General features: G+C 39.5%; 1 protein-coding gene across 9 annotated transcripts in view; it reads right to left on the bottom strand.

Moving 5' to 3' along the window:
- BICD1 (BICD cargo adaptor 1) overlaps positions 1-21,138 on the bottom strand; it is a 171,674-nt gene that overhangs the window by 44,179 nt on the left and 106,357 nt on the right. For all 9 annotated transcript variants that reach the window (XM_057428002.1, XM_057428011.1, XM_057428005.1 and 6 more), the window contains exon 3: positions 1,945-2,097. In XM_057428002.1, the coding sequence (XP_057283985.1) occupies positions 1,945-2,097 (153 nt within the window). The remainder of the gene's footprint in view (positions 1-1,944; positions 2,098-21,138) is intronic.

Genomic DNA, 21,138 nt, shown 5'->3' with positions numbered 1-21,138 from the left:
CTTTGGAAAGGTACTGGGAGGTCTTGAGTAAAAAAGGAAATCCATGAGATTTTAAAATCTGCATTTAGAAACTTGATATCTTTTCTGACTGGAGGGACAGGTCCATCTGAACAGTTATAAAAGCCAATCAAGTAGCTATGTTTATAACTTAAGGACATGAGAAAAAGAGAAAATGAACAAACAAACCCAAAACAACCAAAAAAACCAACCCTTTTTCAATTTTAAATCCATATGAAAACCCAAGTTCTACATTATCTCTATGGTTAGCATCTCAGGTTCTTGCTTACAAAAGCTACAAAAAATCCCCAACCCCAATAATGACAGTTTCACACTAAGATTTGTAACATACGGTTTGTAAATTAAAGTACTAAGGTATAAAATGCTCTTGAAATTTTATCTTTTAGATCAAAGTTATTTTAGGAATCACAGGTGCACGAATAAGTGATGCAAAGTGACTAATTTTTAAAGCCATTCAAAACAACGTGCTTTTTCTCTCCAGACTGGTGGCATTTGGTTTCATTAAGAAAAAAATATTATGATGAAATGTAAACACTTCCAAACAGATTTTCTTCTCTGGGAAACTAGGATAGTCCATAAAAGGGTCTTTAATTTCCTGATAGTGTGAAAATGCTTCCTATGAGGTTGGTGAGGAAAAAATCCATGCCTCAAAGGAGGTTATTTGCTGGCTTGGTAAGTAACTCTGACAAAAAGATGATCTGCTATAAATCCAGTTTCAGGAGTGTGAAAGTCTAGATATCTTCATAAATAAGGAAATGATGTACTGAATTCTACTGCCTGCTTATTCTCTGGAGCACAGCTCTGTTTTAAATATTTCAATTGCAGTTGTGCTAGAGTGGTGAAATAGCAATAAAAGAAGGCTGAAACAGTATTGCATATTCCTGCAGAAATAAGGCAGCTTTATTACCAGGCTGCCATTAGAAACTGTGACAGTCTTGGTTATTTGATAAAAGCCCTGAACCAAGGCAGTAGGTTAGGATGTAAACTAGGGGTTACGATGCTGTCACCCTCTGCTTGCAGTTAAGGAAATGGTGTTATGAAATGCAATGTTACGCTGGTCTGGGCAATGTCTAAAAGCAGAAAGTGTTGTTACATCATCCAGGTTGGACACTTAAATATTGAGCATGGCAAGTTAACTTTTCTGACATGAGAACAAATCTCTTTGCTCAATTTAAAGGATAACTGTGCTCTTGATTGCTTCCTTTGCAGTGTATATATGTACATATGTATGTCCAGCAGCAAAGGAAACTGGGATTTCGCATGGGGGAGAGAACAGACCCTATGACTGCTTAGAGCTGGGGCTGGTTTTTATGGTGCTTCCTCTTGATGCACTCTGCACTGCAGTGAGAATTACAGCTTGTTGGTTTGCCATCAGCTGCAAACTGTTGTAATGAAGAAAACAAAAGACAAACTAGCAATATCTGACATCCCTTCTCCTGTGTTTGAAGTTTATGGATTAGCAGGGCTGAGAAGAGAGCAGCACTGGTACAAGAAAACCTGAGAAGCAAGGAGAGAAAAAAAAAAAAGGAGAACAAGGAGAAGATTATTTCCTCCATTTCAGAAGAGGAAAGGATGTGCAGGAAACCAAGAGGAAATGGAGAATTGAACTCTGCCACTGGGGACCAAGTTCAGCGTGCAGGGAGGAAGGACAGGAAAAGCAGGAAGCAAAAAGATGCAATTCTATAATTTTAATAATTCCTCTGTTGCTACAAAGTTTTGCAACAAAATATTCCCCCAGGATTTTCCTAAAAACTGAGGCAAGGGCCTCCCTATATACCAAAAATGGCCAACAACACTGTTTCAGAATAAGTGTTCAGCAAAAACCCAACTGAAAAAGTATCTAAGTGCTCTACGGGATGACATTATGGAAACTGGAGAAAATGGTGTCATTTTACAGCATGCTGCCTTGACTCTTTTGATGCTTACTTGATTCTGTTTCAGTGTGGACACCAGTTTCTGTAAAGTGATGTTTTCTTCTTCAAGCTCAGTGTAGTCCTGTAGGAGTCTTGCCTCTCGAAACTTGTACTCTCGAATTTCATCTTTCATTCGTATCCTCTGTAGTTCTACCATTTCATTATTCTAGGGAGAGAAAATGTAAGTACATTACCATCCATGCACGGTCACTTTAATGATGAACACTGCCTTTAGAAAAGGCCAAATAATTAATTCAAATAGAAATGATTTAATGGTGCAAGTCAATACAGCATCACCTTTTAAGCCAAGTCCAAGCAGTAATTTAAGGTGTGTGCTGGCAATGCAAAAATGAGAAAATCTGATAAGGATGCTTGCTTAAATCAATTTCAATATTAGATGCTTATTGAAACGTAAAACCTTTAAGGCAAGGCTTTATCATCTCTCTTACTATCTTACAATATAGTTAGATTTAAATAACATTACCGCCTGTTTTCCTCTTAAGGGTGCTTTCTACATTCATAAAGAAAACCAGTGAGTAATGGCAACTGTTCTGTAATGACATCTGTTACTGAGAAATGTGCACTTGTATCTCCAGGCATTAGAGGAGCACAAAAGCAGGTGAGGGGGATCTGCAAGCCAGACAGCTGGCTGTAAAGCACTCATCAAATACCTGACAAATTCATTACTGTGCTGAGCAGGATTACACCCTCAAGTCCAAGAACACACAAGGTCCCACTTTATTTTTCCCATTAGCACATACAAGTCCCAGACAGCCTTCTGAGAGAGTTCATGAGGGATCAGTTTCACCAAAAACTACTTCCACCAGATTCCAGTTCTGAGTTTGACATCAAGGGTCAAGCTATACTGGTAAGACTCTGCTGGCATAACCCTGATGTAAAATGCGCTACAGGAAGACGGAGTTAACACAGCTGGACAAGAATGGTGACCAAGATGGTTCCCTCTTTATTTTGAAGAGAATCTGTATTTGCCTGTTTAGCAGAAATAGGCATGATTGGTCATCCTCTTCTTGCCTGCAGGAGGAGCCTGAGCATCGCCACAGCAGCTGGTGGAAGGAAGCATTACTGCAACCTTAATGATGGGGCAGAGCCTCCTCGCTGCTGGGGTGTCAGAAATAGCATGCCTGGGAAGCAGTAATGAGTTTCTGTAAAAGATTACAGTCTGGAGGAAGGGCAACCACTGGCCTGATAGCTACCTGAAAAAAGTCAAGTGTTTAAAAAATCATTACAGCAGAAACTGTAATCAGGGAGCCCTACCTAGATGTACAACTCACTCTCTGGTACGTAATGGATAAAACCAACATTTTGAATTCAGGATAAACAGAACTTTGCTTAGCACCTAGGTTAAATAAACCCTTGCAAAATAACGTTGCAAAGCATGAAAAAAAAACAGGTTGATGCAAGAGTTACAAAAACACTTTTTAAAACGAAGCTTTTTTTGAAAAAAAAAATAACCACCATCACCCTCCTCCTGGCACCTAATTAAGAAGAAATAAACTACTTCATTTCTAAGTGAAGGCAACTGAAAAGATCCCTAGTGGCAGAAGAGTCACAAAACACTAGATAAAAGCAACTGCAAATATTCCTGCATCCATCACCGCCTAATAAATCTCTGAGTGTACTGTAAGAATGGCACTGCAGATGATTGCACAAAGGCATTTTATACCTCAGTCTGCCTTTACATGCTTTGTTTCTGTCAGCATACTCTCAGCTGTGGTGGTTATTTACACCTGCTAAGTGTGGGTACACATGCAAGTCTGTGTCAGTAACTGGACAACACCAAATGCATGACTCTTCTATGTCAAGTATAATTAAGCTGATCTGCAACTCTCACTGTGTTTGGAGGATGATCGCCCAAGGAATGCATAGCAACCATATGACATCCATCCAACACTGATAGCAGCCCAGGGAGCATGAGACCGTGTGGAGGAGTTGTGCCCACTTAGCTCTCAGTATGGCAGCAGGAAGTGTTCCAAGCACCTTACTGGGGTGAGCTCACCACCATCATGCAAAACAGGCAGCTGAGGGTCAATTCATGGTTGGAACTGGACCTGACATCAACACTGCTTATTGAAAGGAAGGCCTCTCTGAAAGGGAGAAATAAGAAAGATGGCCAGAGACGGAGGACCTCAGCAAATAGTTTTTACAGAATCCTGATATATAATTTTCCTGATAGAGTACAAGGCATGCTACTTTGAAAAAGCCTTGACAATTAACTCTGTAAGGTCAGAGTACTCCTTTGTCGTACTTATTATTGCAAGCAGCAACGGAAAACATGAGCTATCACCATTTCTTTATGAAGAGAGAAACAGCATTCCTTCACCCCTTGTAACTGCTGCTTCTATACATAATCTTGGAGGTATAAACAGAAACACTTCTAGTGCTCCTCCTCTTCTTACACACAGAGAAACTATTTCTGCAGAGCAAACTTTATTTGTCATTACTCATGGCATTTGGTCAAGAGGGAAACAGAACGAAAAGGGAAGCAGAAGCCAGATACAGCCTGTCTGCCATGCCTACTGCAGCACTGCCTGCTCTGCTTTGGGCTGAGGCCTCTGCCAGAAGCAGTCCCGCTGCTCTGCCACAGGGGCAAAACAAACTCAGCGCATTACAGAATACGGTATCACCTTTTCAGAGTAATCTAAAATGTGTGTCTTGTCACTGAAAACACCCTGGCATTATTCTCCATGCCCCCTGAACCCTCCTCCTATTTGTGAGCATCTGCATAATGCTGGCAAATACCCAGCTGCTAAGTGTCCTACTGCTATCACTGCTTCCTATGAAAAGTGGTGCTTCCATGTTACAGGGCAAAAGCCTGATGTTAATGAGGCTCACGAGAGTAGCCACAGGACATGCTGGAGGACTACTCTGTTTTCCTTCATGTAAGATCCCTAAGCATTTTGTAGAAGTGAGCTAGTCTTCAACCTATTAAACACAAGGCAAAAGGAGTCTGTCAGCAGGGCAGTTATCTATATGAGCCACTAGAGGACAATGTAACCTAAATTATTAGTAAAATAATTCGTAATTAACTGGTAATCAAGCACTGAACATTAAACTTGCAGGAGAGAGCAGCTGAGTCAGATGCTTTTACAAGGGCACTGCCTCAGGACATTTTCTATTTCCAGATAGGATTCCCCCATGAGCTACTGGATCTGTAAAAACCAAATTAATCCAAGAGGTGGAGCTAATGATACATAAGCGATGTCTTAATGGCTGTAAATTATTTCCAATCCCAGTCACCAGCTGAAACATGGTGTAATGGTTTTAATGGATCAGCGCCAAAGAAGAACGAAAAGGCCTTTCTGTGAAACTATAGAAAACAACAGAGTCCTTGTCAGCATTGCATCTCATTATATGCGAGCACTAATTATGGAAGATGTCAGTTACATAGCACATCTAATGAACCTACGCATAACAGAATAGACCATAAGAAATGAAAAACAGGAGGCTCAGTTGATGTAAAGTCTGTTCAGGTCACGTATCCACTAGTACTTAGATATATTTTCAGACTTATTATATATGAAAAGCGAAAGACATCGCCAGGTTTTACAGGAGCAAGGACCATATCTGTAGAGTACAACCACAATAAGTCTGAGCATCAGTGGAATATAAATATTAAATAATACACTTCTGTACTTCTTACCAAAATTAAATGCAATATAGATGAATATATTATTTTTGATTCAGTATAGACTTTGAAAATGTTGTATTCCATATGCTATATAGAGAGCACATTGCATAAAGTGTGTGTGCAGATACATTGGAATACACTTAATTGACTGGAATATCAAGTAATTGCAAGTAAGAAGGTACTTTAAAATGAAAGAATGGAAATATCTAATGTTGAAAACTATGTGAAAGAACTATGAAAAAACATATGATTCCCCCCAGGGTCACTTTTTGTCCTAACACCTCCAGTGTTGCCCAAGGAAGCCACTTCTAACACTCTTGTGTCATATCAAGTCATTTAAGGAAAGAAAAGGGACGGTAACCTGAAGCTGAGTGTTCTCCTCTCCAAGGTGAAAAGCGAGCTCTGGTGGTTTTTGATTTCCTGAAGTGTGGACCCATTTCTGGTTTCTGTCTAGTGGTTTTTATCCCAAACAAAACTGGGGAACTAGTATTTGCGCTTTTCCCCCATATTTTTTTTATACAAATTTTCCTTAAAAGATTTCAGGTCTTTACATCAGTGAAACATACTAATTTTCACACTGTAAAACAACCTTATAATCAAAAGTTAACTATATGCCCCAAGCTACCCTGACTAAATCACTACTTACCTCCTGGAATATGCAAGCCATAGCATGATGCTGTGCGCAACTTTCTAACTTTCATAACTCACAAGTGAAAGAACAGTGGAAAATTTATATACTTTCCATTTAATTTTATTGTATTATACTGATGCAGTATAAAGTCCCATTCAATCTGATGACAGTTTTATTGCACTAGCAGTAAACTGAATGTAACATAAAGTTTAGGCTCAGACCAATATCCATAATCTCATGTGTTCATTGACAAGTCTCGCTGTAAATGTGTATGTCGTGTTTGCTTTATTCTGCAGAGGAAAATTTTTTTTATTTAAAAAAGTAATAGGCATATAAAGAAAATATAATTTAACTGGGGTTCAAATTTAATTACAAACACCCTAACTTGGCATGGGGAAGCACTACCAGCAAACTCTGGCCAAAACCAGGTTTGGGACTTCCTTCGGGATAAGTCAGTCAGCCATGAAATTAAACCAACTTTTAAATGATTTTGGTTTCTTTTTAAATATATTGTATGTATCCACTTGGCAACATGCAATTATAAATAAATCAATGAGAAATTAACGAGAAGAAAATAATCAAACCCTGATTCATTACTTTGAGAATATACAGATGCACTCTTAGAAACTTTAAAGCCCAATTATATCTTCACTTTAGAAGCCTCTAATGTGAATTGTGGGTACATTATTGTTTTCCATAAGCAATGGAAAACCTAATTCTGCATCATACAGAGCATTCTCTCACCAGCATGATGCAGCAGGACATTAGGACACCACTGGAAAGGCACCCTTCCTCCTTTCTACTGATGGAAGAATTCAAAGAGGAATATAGTACAAGGTAAAGACCCAGAAAGACACTTGCCATGCCAGGGAAGAGGCAGCCAGGGGGAATCAGCTCGTATGGAAAAATACTTAGCTTGCCCCAGCAGGTCCTGACTTTTTAGTCTGAAGGAAAAAGGGAAATTGAGAGAAGAGAGGGTGAAAAAGGGAATAGAAGAGTGAGGACCATTTTCTTTTATTTACCGTCAACTGTTTTAAGTCCCCAAAGAAGGTCCTCTAGCTAGACTACTCTTAAAGTTTCCCTGTCATATACAGGAATACTCATCTTGAACTGAAAGAATGGCATTTTCCATGTTTTCAGAGATATTTAAAACCATAATGAGATTTTTGTGGATCACCTAACATGACCTGGTCTGACCCTCGTGCAGAATTTACAGCCTAGTCTTGCTGATTCATGCATGTAAATGCCTAGCTAAGCAGGGACAGAGCATCTCTTGCAAGACCATTTTTGCTCCCCTTTCAATACAATCCTAAAATAAATTATTTCAAAGATTTTTTTTTTTCCTCAATGTTAGGCACCTGCATCCTCCTTTTTAATCTGAATTTATCTGATCTCATCCTTCAAAAAGTTTCGTTCAAGGTGACATTATTAAAGTTCATGATATTTTATCTGATCTAAGGAGATCAGCTATACAGGCAAACTACTTTAAAGCACGAACACCACTTCCATTCTCCAAGCCCAGAAACCACCAGCTTTTGAAATTACGTATGATTCTGACATTCCTTAGCTTTTGATCTACCATTAAGTGTCTCCAAAAGAGGAAAAAAGCAGATGTGCTATTGTGCACAAGTTATTTTTTAAAATATATCTGTAGAATAACATAAGTACCTATAATCTTTCCCTTACATGGATTTGCTTAGAAAATGACAGCGCTATCAAAACCAAGGATTAAAAAAGCCATGGATTTGTTAGCTACAGTATACTGAATAAAAGCCAGATCAAGATAATGTATGTTTCAAGTTCCTTCACCAGAAACGGCTCTTAAATAAAGCATTTACAGTGCATCTAATAATACAATCATCTGAATGCTCAATGCATTTAGTTGGAATCGCTAAATCTAAAGAAGGTGAATTTCTAAAAAGGGCAATTACATAGCCCATTTATGTAGTTATCACAGCGTTTGAAATCCATAATATGGAATCTTATAAAACCTGCTACATATAAATCTCTATAAAATATCTATTTTATTGACATTGGAATACAAGTATATACAAAAAGACAGAATTAAGGAATGTTCTGATTGTTTTGGTATTTAATTTTCCTGCTAACAGTCATATAATATTATAATGACTTATTTATAAATTGATATACAAATCTCTAATCATACATATTTATCTGAAAAATGGTTTGATTTGACTGTATTTATAGCAAGTAGTGCATTAGTATTAATTCATTAACTTTATATAAATTATGCATTAATTATTTCTGTTAATTAAAATATAAAATTGCTGTCTAATTAATAATAATGTGTAAGGTGCTGCACCTGGGTCAGGGCAAGCCCAAGCAAAACTACAGGCTGGGTGGAGAATGAATTGTGAGCAGCCCTGAGGAAAAAGACTTTGGGGTGCTGACTGACGAGAAGCTCAACATGACCCAGCAGTGTGCACCTGCAGTCCAGAAAGCCAGCTCTGTGCTGAGCTACATCAAAAGGAACGTGGCCAGCAGGTAGAGGGAGGTGATTCTCCTCCTCTGCTTTCATGACACCCCACTCCGTTCAGCTCTGGGGCCCCCAGTATAAGAGGTACGTGGATCTGCCTGAGTGAGTGCAGAGGAGGACCATGAGATGATCAGAGGGCTGGAGCACCTCTTCTATGAAGTCAGGCTGAGAGCTGGGTTTGTTCAGCCTAGAGAAGAAGGAGACGGTCCCAGGGAGACTTTATAACAGTCTTCCAATACCTAAAGGGGACCTACAAGAAAACTCAAGAGGGACTTTTTACAAAGGCATGTAGTGACAGAACAAGAGGCAATGGCTTTAAAAACTAAAAGAGGGTAGATTTAGATTAGATATTAGAAAGAAATTCTTTACTGTGAGAGTGGTGAGGCACTGGAACAGGTTGCCCAGAGAAGCTGTGGCTGCCCCATCCCTGGGAGTGTTCAAGATCAGGCTGGATGGGGCTTTGAGCAACCTGGTCTAGTGGCAAGTGTCCCTGGCCATGGCAAGAGGGCTGGAAGTGGATGATCTTTGAAGTCTCTCCAACCAAACCCATTCTATAATATTAATGATAACTAGATGTAATTAATATTAGCACCCTGTAGCAAAGACTGCTGTAATATTCCTAACTAATCCATTCAATGGAAGAGAAACTTTATTGAATTAAACTGTATTAAAACAGCATCAGAGGAAATTGAGGCTCTAGGGTTATATGATCCTTCTGCATATCTGCAGAATGACATCACACATTGACATACGATCATTGCAAATAGCAAAATATCAACTGACTGTAAAAAGTTTTGCCACGAGAAGGACACTGTGTAGGTCATTTTGTTTAAACTTAAAATTCTCATCTGGTACTCTCCTGCAGCCCTAGAGGCATTAAACATTTCTAAGAAGTGAGAGAATTTATTTCTAAATACCACACTGACGGGGTTTAGCAGGATGCTCTGTCTGAGTGGGGGTGAAACAGCTCCAAAATGACTAGCGATGGAGGGGGATCATGCTGGTTTTGGTGTTGAAGAATGCTGAGACCACCCTGACTCAACAACCTCATAAAACTAAACATCACGATGATGTGAAACCAGATTTTTCCTGACAGGAAAAAACAAGGATGCTAAACCAGATGTTTCCTGTGGTGACATGGAAGTGAATGGTAACAATATCTCATATAAAGATAAATTGTGTTTCATTCAGTTAGCAAATCCATCCTGGTAAATGACTGACAGTCAATCAGTACTTTGTACTACAAAAGCTGAGTCCCACCTTTCAACAGCAGCGATTCCAGCACACCCCTCCTAGGAGTGTGTAGAAACTCCTCCTTTGAGTGGGGAAGCCCCTCGAGGCTACTCCTCAAAGTTGAGCAAAAGAGCGTTGCTCATGGTCATTGGTATGGGTAACATCAATCTATTTAATAATTATTAAGCTATCTTTTTAACTATTGATTTAATAAATAGGGTTTATTTGCTAACTATAGTAAATGATAACTACAGTAAGTTATAGTGAATTTTAGTTATAAGTATTTCTATTGCATATTCTGATTAAAGAATTCTGATTAAAAGTAATCTAGCCTAATAACATTATCATTATCAATTTCAATAAAACCATTATTTTATAAACACACACACACACACATATACATAGATTGACATCCTCAATCCTGCAGGACAAAGTGGTATAAAGGATTGATTACACCTATAATCCTTTAGGTATAAACGATTGTCCAAGTCTGAGACTAAGATTAGATCCAGCCACATCTAAACTCCTCCCTGAGAAGGAGTTTAAGAATCAAGGGGGTCCTTTCTGAACCCTGTGACTCAATAGGGGGGGCCTCCCTGACACCTTTGTCCAAAGCGCATCTCTCCCACTCTGTCCGTGACACAGGGTAAAAGAAAAATTCTGACACATCGATGCCTTGGAGCAGGTTGAAAACACCTTGCAAAAGCAGCACTCTCCACAGCCCATTCAGGGCTTTCAAATTTCTGCACATACCCATGGGAAAAAAAACATGTTCACCCAGGAACCAGCCACAGCCCAATGGACAGTCCAGCTGCCACTTATAGAATCATTTAGGTTAGAAGGAATCTTTCAGATCATTAAGTCCAACTATAAACCTAACACTGCCAAGACCATCACTAAATCATGTCCCTAAGCACCACATCTATATGTCTTCTAAATAACTCCTGGTGCAACTCGAGGCCATTTCCTCTTGTCCTATCACTTATTGCTTGGGAAAACAGACTGACACCCATCTCACTACAACCTCCTTTCAGGTAGTTGTAGAGAGCAGTAAGGTATCCCTGAGCCTCCTCTTCTCCAACAACCCCAGTTCCCTCAGCTGTTCCTCAAATGACTTGCTCTCTAGACCCTTCACCAACTTCCTCTGTGCTGTGTTGTTGCTGCCATCTGCCAGATCCCATTGCTGCAGGAGCAAGATGGGCTCCCCCCATGACTCCCATGCTCTGGTAAGGGTGAAGAGCATGGGGCAGGAGAATGCTGCCAGTGGTGGAGAGGGCACTACTGCTTAACATCACACTTTAGCTGAATTATTTTGCCACATCCTTATTATTCCAACTTCACTGAATAGTGCCTGAGTAACAAGATTGCACTCTCCGAAGTGGGCTGTTGCCCGCTATACATCGCTGATTATCCCATGGCTGACTGGTTACTCATATAAGGATATCAAACCCAAATTGCCCTTGCCAAATCAGCTCAGGAAAAAAAAAACAAAACAAAAACACACAACAAACAAAAAGCAACAACAAACCACTAAAAAAAAACCAAAATAAAACCAAACAAAAAAATTAAAAAGACACAAACCAAACTAAACCAAACCAAAGCAAAACAAAAACAAAAAAAAAACCACCAAAACCAGGAGTGTGGTCTCAGTCATTTTGGACTGAATGCCAATTTTCTTTTTTTCCCCCCAGTTACAACCTTTCCTATGAAGATTTATGCCTTCTATCCACACTTTAAGAAGACAGCAGCAGTGATTCTACATGACAATGCCTCAAGGCAGGCTTTTTGATAGGGAAGCCACACAGGCCTTTTCAAGCTCAAGAAACCAAGAGCTGGTTTTAAAGCCTAACTGATCACTTGGGAGATGCATCTGCCAGTTATACATATCTCTTTGAGAAGCCATCTGTCATGTGTAAAATGCCAAATTTTCTTCTAGACCCAAAGGGGCACAGGCAACCCAACAAATGAGAAGTTGTGCTAACAGGGTGTGGGTCTGTGATCAGTTCAAGCTCTGCAGTCCCACAGCTGCTGCTTCCAAGCCCCGACCCTCCCATGGGCCAAGAGTAGCTTTCACATCATCAGCCAGATCAGGGGCAGCAAGCCACTCCAGAAAACAAGCAAATGAAAAGTCAGTTTTAATGGCATTGATACTCCCTGACACTGCTGACAGGGTGGACACACAGACACTGGTGCTAGCAGGTGGCAGAGAACAGGAAAACATGCCATTTCTATTTCGGCTATGTTTGCTGTTCAGCAATAACAATATGATCTATTCCAAGTTCCAGAGGTGGAAACCCAGCCCCATCAATGTAAACTGTAAAATTTATATAGCCTTCAGCAGGACTAAGATTTCACTTATGCACTGAAATGTTGCAGAGCAGGGAGCAGTAAAGTGAATTCCTGAGAATGGAAAGGAGGAAAGAGAAAAAACAACAAAGCATCTAAATAAGGGAGGTAAGCTTGACTATTTTAGAGCCCATTATGCTTGGTTGGTATGGAAAAACATGCTCCTGTTTATTGACTACTTGCTTTTACATTGCTTTCTGCTGTCTTAGCCAAACTTTTGATGTCAGGATGGTTTCAGAGCTCCCTGTGGTAACCTGTCTCCTAGCGTGCCAGGCAGCAACTCCATTCTCCCATGTTTCAGGCACAGAACTAAGCCCCTTGTAAGCTTCCCATTTCCCATAGCAACTGCCTCTCCTCCTTAGAACTTAGAGCTATTTTAATTACAGCTCGCTGCTAGCTCAATACTACCTTCATTATATTCCTTTCACCGGTAATCAAGCCACGCTGTTGAGGGATGCACATGCCGGGCCAGGGCTGTCAGCTCAGCCCCTCTATTCTGCACTACATTACAATACTATCCAAGCTCTGCTTTATTCTATTAGCATGCCAAGCCAATCCTTCATCTTGTAAACACCAGCTAGACATTGCAATATTGATGTCTGTGAGCAAGTGCCTCTGCCTTCTCCTGCTGTGGGAGGACTGTGCTGCCATGGCGTGTTATTGCTCAGGAAGCTGAGAGCATACTGACACAGAGACCCAGGACTGGGCAGCAGTACTAACAAATCTGATTGCTGGGACAACGAAGCTAAATTAGTAGGGGGCTGAGTTCAAATTAATCAGGCATGTAATTAATACTGATCGGCAGCTCACAAAAATTCGTAAAAAACATACAAAAATGGATCTTAAAGGGCTCCCCTGGGCAGCATTTAGTCAATTCATCTTTTGCAGGATAGAAGCAACTACATCTATGTCATTCATGGTATCTGTCTAACCTCTTCTTAAACACCTCCAACAATATAAACATTAAACATCACCTTTCTCAGAAACTTGTTTCCTCACTTGACTTTTGCCTTTGTCAGAAATCTCTTTTGAATGTCTAATCTGAACCTCAGTCTTTCACACTGCAAGAGGAAAAAAGCATTTCTTCTACCCAGCGAAAGCAGAACAAATAAATTCATCTGTTCGTCTCTGCAGGAGTCTTTTTTACTACTGTACCCATCTTCATCTACCTCCCTCTCTCCTCTGCAAAGAGAAGAGCATGTGAGAAGTGAGCTATTCCAAATAACTCCTGCCACACAGCAAGCTCATTAGATGTCCTTGAATGACATACAGCAGAAGTGTAGGGAGATGGGGATGATGGCAACAGTAAGTAGATGTCTGGGGAAAAAGGATACCCCAAATTCACATTCTCTATTCCTTCTTGTACCTGATTTCTCACACTGGATTGAGAGAGAAGTATATTGAAAGAAACAAAGAAGAAACCATCAATACTTTCTAAAAAGTAGTGTGAATAAATAGCTAAAGGATACAAAGAAACTATTCACAGGCACAAATCTATTTCAAGTAGTCATCTGCTGGGACATTCTCTGTTGTGCTGCAGAGGAGCTGTGAGAGCTGAGCATCAAAGGAGCTCTGTAAACCCATGGTCATAACAGAGCTTCCCTCATCAAAATTGTTCTTGAAGATGGTCAGCTGATATTTTAAAAGCCCTTTGTGATTCTACACCCACCATCCTCCCAATGACAATAGACTGTTTCAAGTTCCCCTTGAAAAATATCAATACACTATAAGAGGTTGCCACAAAAGGAGAAGCAACAAGAAAGTTGTTCGCCTTCTCTTCCACAAGGACATAGACATGGCATCTTTAAATAAGCACGTCAGTGCCACAAAATTCAAATGTTATCATGTAGCCAATGCTGTCATTATTAAGAGAACAGCTCTTCAGCCAGGAGTAATTTCAGCAATTAAAATCCATGTAACATTAGCCATCAGCCGCAGAAATAAGCACAGCATTCGGCAGCTTATTTGACCTTGTGGGCAGAACACCCACCCACCCCTGCTTATTCTTCTGTGGCATGAACAGAAACACCAGTTTAGAAACAGGAGTTGATTCATATTAAAAAGATGAAAATGGCTTGATGACTAATGCCTTTTTTTCCTCAAAGACCACACATTTTTGTTTTAGGTAATATGTTTGGGTGACTTCGGTGGCAAATACAGCCGAAGTACCTCATCTGTCTGTAAACTACATACTTTAGGACTGAAGTTTACATATAATTTTTATTTATTACAGCGCACATCCTGATTCATGATACAAATGTCTACATAGAAGATTTGATAAAGTAAACTGCACTAAAGGGCACTTGAATTTATTGAGATGGACAGTGAAAATACCTGTACTCATAAGGTATCTCTGTAACCCTAATACTCTTGACTGTTCAATATAGATTGGTTTCAAACCTGATCTTGGCTTTTATAATCCACCTTTTCCTTTGTTTATTTTAATACAGACTACAAATTTCATATATTAACTTTATATAGGTATTGCAGTCAAGGGTAGTAATTATTACATTGGCAGTTTTCTATTTTGTCTTTAAAACACTGAGCAAATAAGATTCTTGCTGCCTGGCATGCAGAACAGAAATACAAATGTAATACATGCCATAAGAACACAGTGCATGGGCTGACTGTTAATGCTGTAACTCTCACAGAGATTATTCAAGCATTCTGCTCATGGCAGCACAACCTTAGAATTAAATTATTGTTTTGGAAATTGAATAAACACTGAATATTACTCACTGCCTGCAATGCATCAAAACAGAAAATAAAAATGCCATCAAATGCCATATTTTCTCAGGGAGTAAAATACCAGTGAATCTATGGGCTCGTTTGACTTTGCATATTAAAATAATGCTTAAATATTTATTTTTTTTTTCTATTTTCTTGTATTCCTATTTAAAACCACTGCTGTTTTCCTTTCATCATTTGTTTTTACTGGACTTCCATCTAGCTCATGATGGGCATTGGTCTGAGAGCACGAGCCTTCTGCTGTAACAGATGATTGAATTATTAGTAAAATAGGGCAAAAATAACTGAATGGGGAACACTCACAAAAAACTTAAACCAGCCCTTTAGTTACCTAAAGATGATATTCACTAAAGCACAGATAATTTTCTATAAACACTTCATGGCACGAGGAGGACAGTATCTCATGGCAAATAACGATCTCAGTCATTGTTAAAGCATACATGAGCAAAGGGACCTGGTAGCTCTCAGAGCTGGGCTGCAAAGTCCCAAGTTCAGCAAGAGAGGGAATCAGTTTCCTTGTCCTTGCTGAAGCTGTGCTCAAGGGCTTTGACGAATGAAGAACTACTCTTTTTCCAGATTTATGGAGAACCGGAAAAAAATACCAATGTGAGAAGCAGAGAGGAAAATACTTGATTTCAAATACATGTTCCCCATAGCCTTATCTATCTCAGTATCAGTGTTTCCAAATTCTGAACTCAACGTTCACTCAAGCCTTTGAGCATCCAGGTGACAGCTGGGTGAAACAGAGGTGCCAGACTGTCCCCCCTGCCCAGCCCTGGCAGGCTCAGCCACCCGGGGATGATGCAGTTACAGCTTCCCCACGTAGCCTTTGGCAGCAATGCCCCCTAAGGTGCAAGGGCACCCATGTGTAACATGCGAGTGCTAAACTGTAAATTTACAGATACTGACAAGCAGCTTCTGTGGCAGGAAAGGACTGTAGTCCAAAGTCTTAATTGCTCCTTCTGCTTTCCAAAATCCCAGCCAGCCACTGCTGACTAATAGTTCATGCTTCCACTGTTTTTTGCCTGATTTTTAATGTAAAATATAACAAAACATTAGGGAATGGCTCCAAGCTTATTACAGTGTTCTCTAATTTCCTCTGAGTTTCCAAAGTACTCAACCAGAACCTTGATGTAACATCATTGCTAATGAAATCCAGTATCAGTTTCAGCAAATAAGTACTTAAATGCAAGTTTTTCAGTTCTTACTCTGTCACATGCCCAATCGCTTCATACAGCACAACTGAATTCAGTTATAAACTGCAAAAAAGTGGAGCAAAATAATCGACCAAGTAAAACGATTGCCATCCTCAGGGAAGAAAAGCATCACACTTGAGCTAGGTCAGAATTCAGACAAGCAACAGAAGTAAGATGAGATTTATGAACTTCCCTTCATTAACTGATCAATATATTCCATGTCATACGTACACAGTTGTAGACCATTCTCAGGTTTTTTATCTTTGAAATATTGCTACCAGTGTTTATAGGGAAGATGACCCAGGCTGCTAACAATTCCTTAGGATCTTACTTATTATACTAAGGTTGAGTTTACCCAGCACCTAAACCTTAAACAACTTTACATCTTCCTGATCTTGTGTGCCTACATAAAAATATATGTATGGAACAAGGGATATGCATCACACCTACTCACTTGCACCACACTTTGTGCAATGTAATGCAGGACATTGCCAAATACAATGGGAGAATGGGAAAAATCCTCCAAACAGAACTTCTGATGGGATTACTACTTCTGGCAGTGCATGACTCCTGTCAGACACTCCACACTTGTTTAATAGCCTCTGACTTTGATCACATGGTAGTTTCTGTGCACGGGTAATTTTTCTTCAGCGTGCACAGAGTACAATTACCTCTTGTCAAAGACTGAAACCATGAGCCGAAAAAAATTAATCCTGCAGCCACATCTGCCTGTCCTTTGCCCTCATCTTGATCAACGGAGGCTCCATGTGATCAAGTGGCCAAACTGCCCCAGTGTGTGAGATCAATGTATGAAATTTAAGTGTTACCCATTTTGGTGTTCCAGAGTACACCAGGCATTACTGTGCAGCAGTTTGGTGTCTGTTGCAGGAGTGGCATGGCTATAGCAAGCACAGGGAAGAGAGCTGAGCTGCTTTAGTAAAAGAACAACTCCATTATGAATCAGACACTAATTGTGTGCGAGGTAATAAGTAAAAATTCCTGGATTTCCATAAAGTATGTATTTCTTTCTATGTGTAATTCAAAGCCTCAAGTTTAAGTTAAAAACCTGTTTCTGGCCTTGGTCCTGAGAAAGTATGAAACATCGCTTTCCCTGTGGAAACTTTCTACCTATCATCACTAAATAGGAAGCTTTTGGAGACAGCTCCTACATAGCAACAAAAGGATAAAACATCATCCTCTGAATCCTAAATGTTTTTCCCACACACTCCTGAGCCCCTCAGTGACCATGTTAGTTGAGTTTCATGAGCATCTAGGCAGAATTCAGACGTACTTCTGGTTATTTGCCTAGTGCTCTAGGGTATCACAACTGCTTCTCCTAATACAGCCTTTTTTTGCTTGCTTTCATAAATAAATGTAGGATGAAATCTAAAAGTTTTCTAGTCAGTCTCATTAAGGGACTGAAGCTGCTTTAGCACTATTCCGACAGGCTGCTATTCAACCCTGAGAAAGCTGGTGTTTTAATTAGAAACTGCTTTTCCCAGTAAACTACATACTTAACAGTAGTCATGCTAGTTTCCTAACACAGGACACAGATTTCAAGCTAAATGAAACACACTTGTTCCAAACAAACTTTCATTTTCTTTTTTCTCATTTCCTTGGGGAAGCGTTTGGGTGAAACAAAGCCCAGTGAATCTTTTCCAACCATTTTCCTTAAATGCAAACATTGTACTGGAAGTTTTTCCTGCCCTGACTTGTTCTAAACTCAGTAATAAAAACATCCTGACCTGGCTAACACTACCAACTAATTTTTTTCTCTCCTCTACCATTTGTGGTCCTTTTTCTTCCCAGCGAAGATGGACAAAATGTTTCTTCTGCCCTGCCAACCCTTACTTCTTACGCCCGATTCCATCAACAAGAGGCATGAATGCCCTGAACTTGCAGCAAATACGAATTTCTCTCAAATGTCTGTCATTTCATTAAACAAGACATTCAAATGCAAGGTATAATAGTTAAATTCAAAGTGGCAAGAACACAGAACAAGACTGCTAATCTTGCAAGCTGCTCATTTGCCAAACTTTATCAACAAAGTGGATTAGTACCCCAGTGATGACAAACATTCTAAGCTGTTATTTGCCAAAAAAAAGAAAGAAAAAAAAATCAGAAACAGAAACTAACAGCAGCAGTCTATGCTACTGTGCTAGCTGTCTTGCGGACAGAGGGACAGACAGGTCTCTAATACTATTTTCCCCTGCAGCTTTATGAACCTGAGGATACCTTCTGACAAACAAAGTATTTTTTTTTTCTTTGTAATGAAAATTTTCTCCCAAATTTCCCTTTCATTTTAAGACCACATTCACATATTAATTAGAAAAACCTAATAAAAAAAAAAACCAAACAAACAAAAACCAACTCATCATATCATCAAAAGAAAACCCAGTTGTCAGTAAAATAGTTGTGATATTCTTGGCTCTCAGCTTGTCAGGAGAGGCTGGGCAACCCCCATGGACACAAACTTTTGTCTCCACAGTGCAGACTCCCCTAGGTGAAACTGCATATTCTAACATGTTAGCTACTGTGTGTTAATTAGCCTATATTAAAAACATACAATGGAGAAAGTCAATCATAATATCCTTGCCTGTTACACGAGCGAGCTCAGCCTCATCAGGTGTTACCAGTATAATATGTTAGCATGACAATTTTAACACTTACCAGCTAATACCTGGAAAAAAAAAAATGTGTCCTTTCTTTTATGTTTGACAAGACCCTGAATGTAAGCTTGAAATGAAAGGTAGTAAGTCAAGGTTACTCAGAGCTTGAATAATCACACCTGAATCTTATTTTTTTCTTACTACAAAACTACCTTCACACGTTTTACTTAGCTATAACAGACTGCAGTAAGAGATGTCCTGTGCCACAAGCTGTAGCATCAGCTCCTTTCTCTTCTACAGAAATCCTTAATCTGATCCAAATCCAGGGTAACCAGGGGAAGAATACAGACAGGAAACTTTAAAATACTGTCAGTCTGTTGAGATTTGAATAGGATACCACATTTCTGGCAAGCGTAGGAGTGGAAGGGATAGGTAAGACAGCAGGAGACTGCAAAACACACACCAGCCTACAGCACAGCTATTTCCTTGCAGTGGCCTTGAGGTCAAGCACTATCCCTCTGCTGGGCTCTGAGTTAAAACCAAAGGCTCCTCTTCTCCCAGCCCAGCGAGAGGGCTCAGAGATGGGCTCCTTCTGACTGCACTATGTATTTCATCACACTAAAGCTGGTGTTGATTGTGTACTGCGCTGATAAAGACAGCCAAGGCTCTGGATAAAGCTCAGTACGGCTCTTTGTAAAACACTGAAATGCCACAGTACTTGTTTCAGACAGGAACTCTTCTTTGTTTTCAAAGGTGAAAGGGGACTGCTTTATATAAGGCAGTCTCCATTAACATGGGCTTTCACGGGAGAACAAAAGCAAATGATGCAATTTTTCCTGCTTAGAATCTCAATTAGAAACTTGGACTTAGCACCAGTACACAACTTTGAGAGTAACTGGGAAATGGAGAGAAGAGTTGATGCAGAAGGGATTTCCAAAAGTGAAAAAACTTTCTTTAAAGAGAAAATCAGTTATAAACCCTATAATTTAATAGCAAGCCAAAGAGGACAGGAGGTTCTTTAAATACTCCACCAAGGAAAATGCAGAATGTTGCTGGTATTCTCTGTCTTTAAGCACAACAAACAGATGTGAAAGACTTCTGCTACTTGACAGTCTGGGTCTTCTTTTTGCAGGATATAAAAAAAGAACCCAATAGATCCATGATAACACTGTTAAAACATCTTGAATATCAAGAGTGCTGAGAAAAAGATTACAGTATTTGAACCATGGGTAGGGAAAACAGTACATGTCAGTTAGCATTGTGGATATGAGAATCCAGGGAATTTCTGAGCTGCAGGATGCAACAAACTTCCTCCATCATCTTACAAGATGATCACCAAGTGTCAGAGGAACCAACAAATGGAAGAGGGCATCCAGTTATTAAAAACTGGGATCTTGACCTCTGTGCCTTAACTTCCCCACTAGGAGGAGAAAATGAATCTAATAATGGAAAATTTTTACAAATTATACACCTTAAAAATTAGAGCACAGTTAAAGCACAGTGCAAAAATCGGATTACTAGGTAAAACAATGCATGCATTCATATAAAGAAGAAAAAAAAATTGTAAAACATGCTTTGGTTAAGAGGAAAAAAAAAGGTCTTACTGCAAACAGAATGTATTTCCTTAGTATTTTATGTCTCATATGAATAAGATTAATGTGCACTATAAGAACAGACTGGTTAAATTATCTCAGCAAGTAGGCAGGGAGCTGAACAGATGGTAGCAGCACTGAGATAGCAACAAAAATCACTAGTCCTCGCTTATCCAGATGATCTTTATAATTTCCATAACATTAGAAAATGACTGAGCTATGAAATACAGTGTTCTGAGGATCAGGCAGAAACTTTCCTTTGTTTCCCCTGGAATGGAAGATTATGGACCGTCTAGACATCAGCATTATAATGTTAGTAGTCCTAACAGGAAATCACAGAGATAACCATTTCTGCTAATTTGTGGGCTCTCTTTTTTTAAAGACCACTTACTTAATAGAGAACATTCATTCAGAATGTACATAAGTTATGGGCATTCTTCCGGCACCTACTTTAGTTCATTTTGTTTCTTTGTAGGCAGGGTTTTTTTTGGATAAGATTATCTTGAACTGCACATACACCTTTATCCCGCCCACAAAGGAGGATGGTTTAGAGCATGATTAGTGTGCCCAGCCAAAATACGCATGGCAGCATTTACAAGGAGTCAATACCTTGCCCACAGAAGGCAATTCATGGTTGGTTTGGGGCACTTTTGAGTTTACACAATTGTATGAAACACACAGGGGAAAAAAATACCTTGGTCATAGA

This window comes from Pezoporus wallicus, unplaced genomic scaffold (assembly GCF_028554395.1).
Source record: "Pezoporus wallicus isolate ANWC-B61680 ecotype Strahan unplaced genomic scaffold, APGP_CSIRO_Pwel_v1 contig_2908, whole genome shotgun sequence".
Taxonomy (NCBI): domain Eukaryota; kingdom Metazoa; phylum Chordata; class Aves; order Psittaciformes; family Psittacidae; genus Pezoporus; species Pezoporus wallicus.
This window is presented reverse-complemented; position numbering and strand designations above follow the sequence as displayed.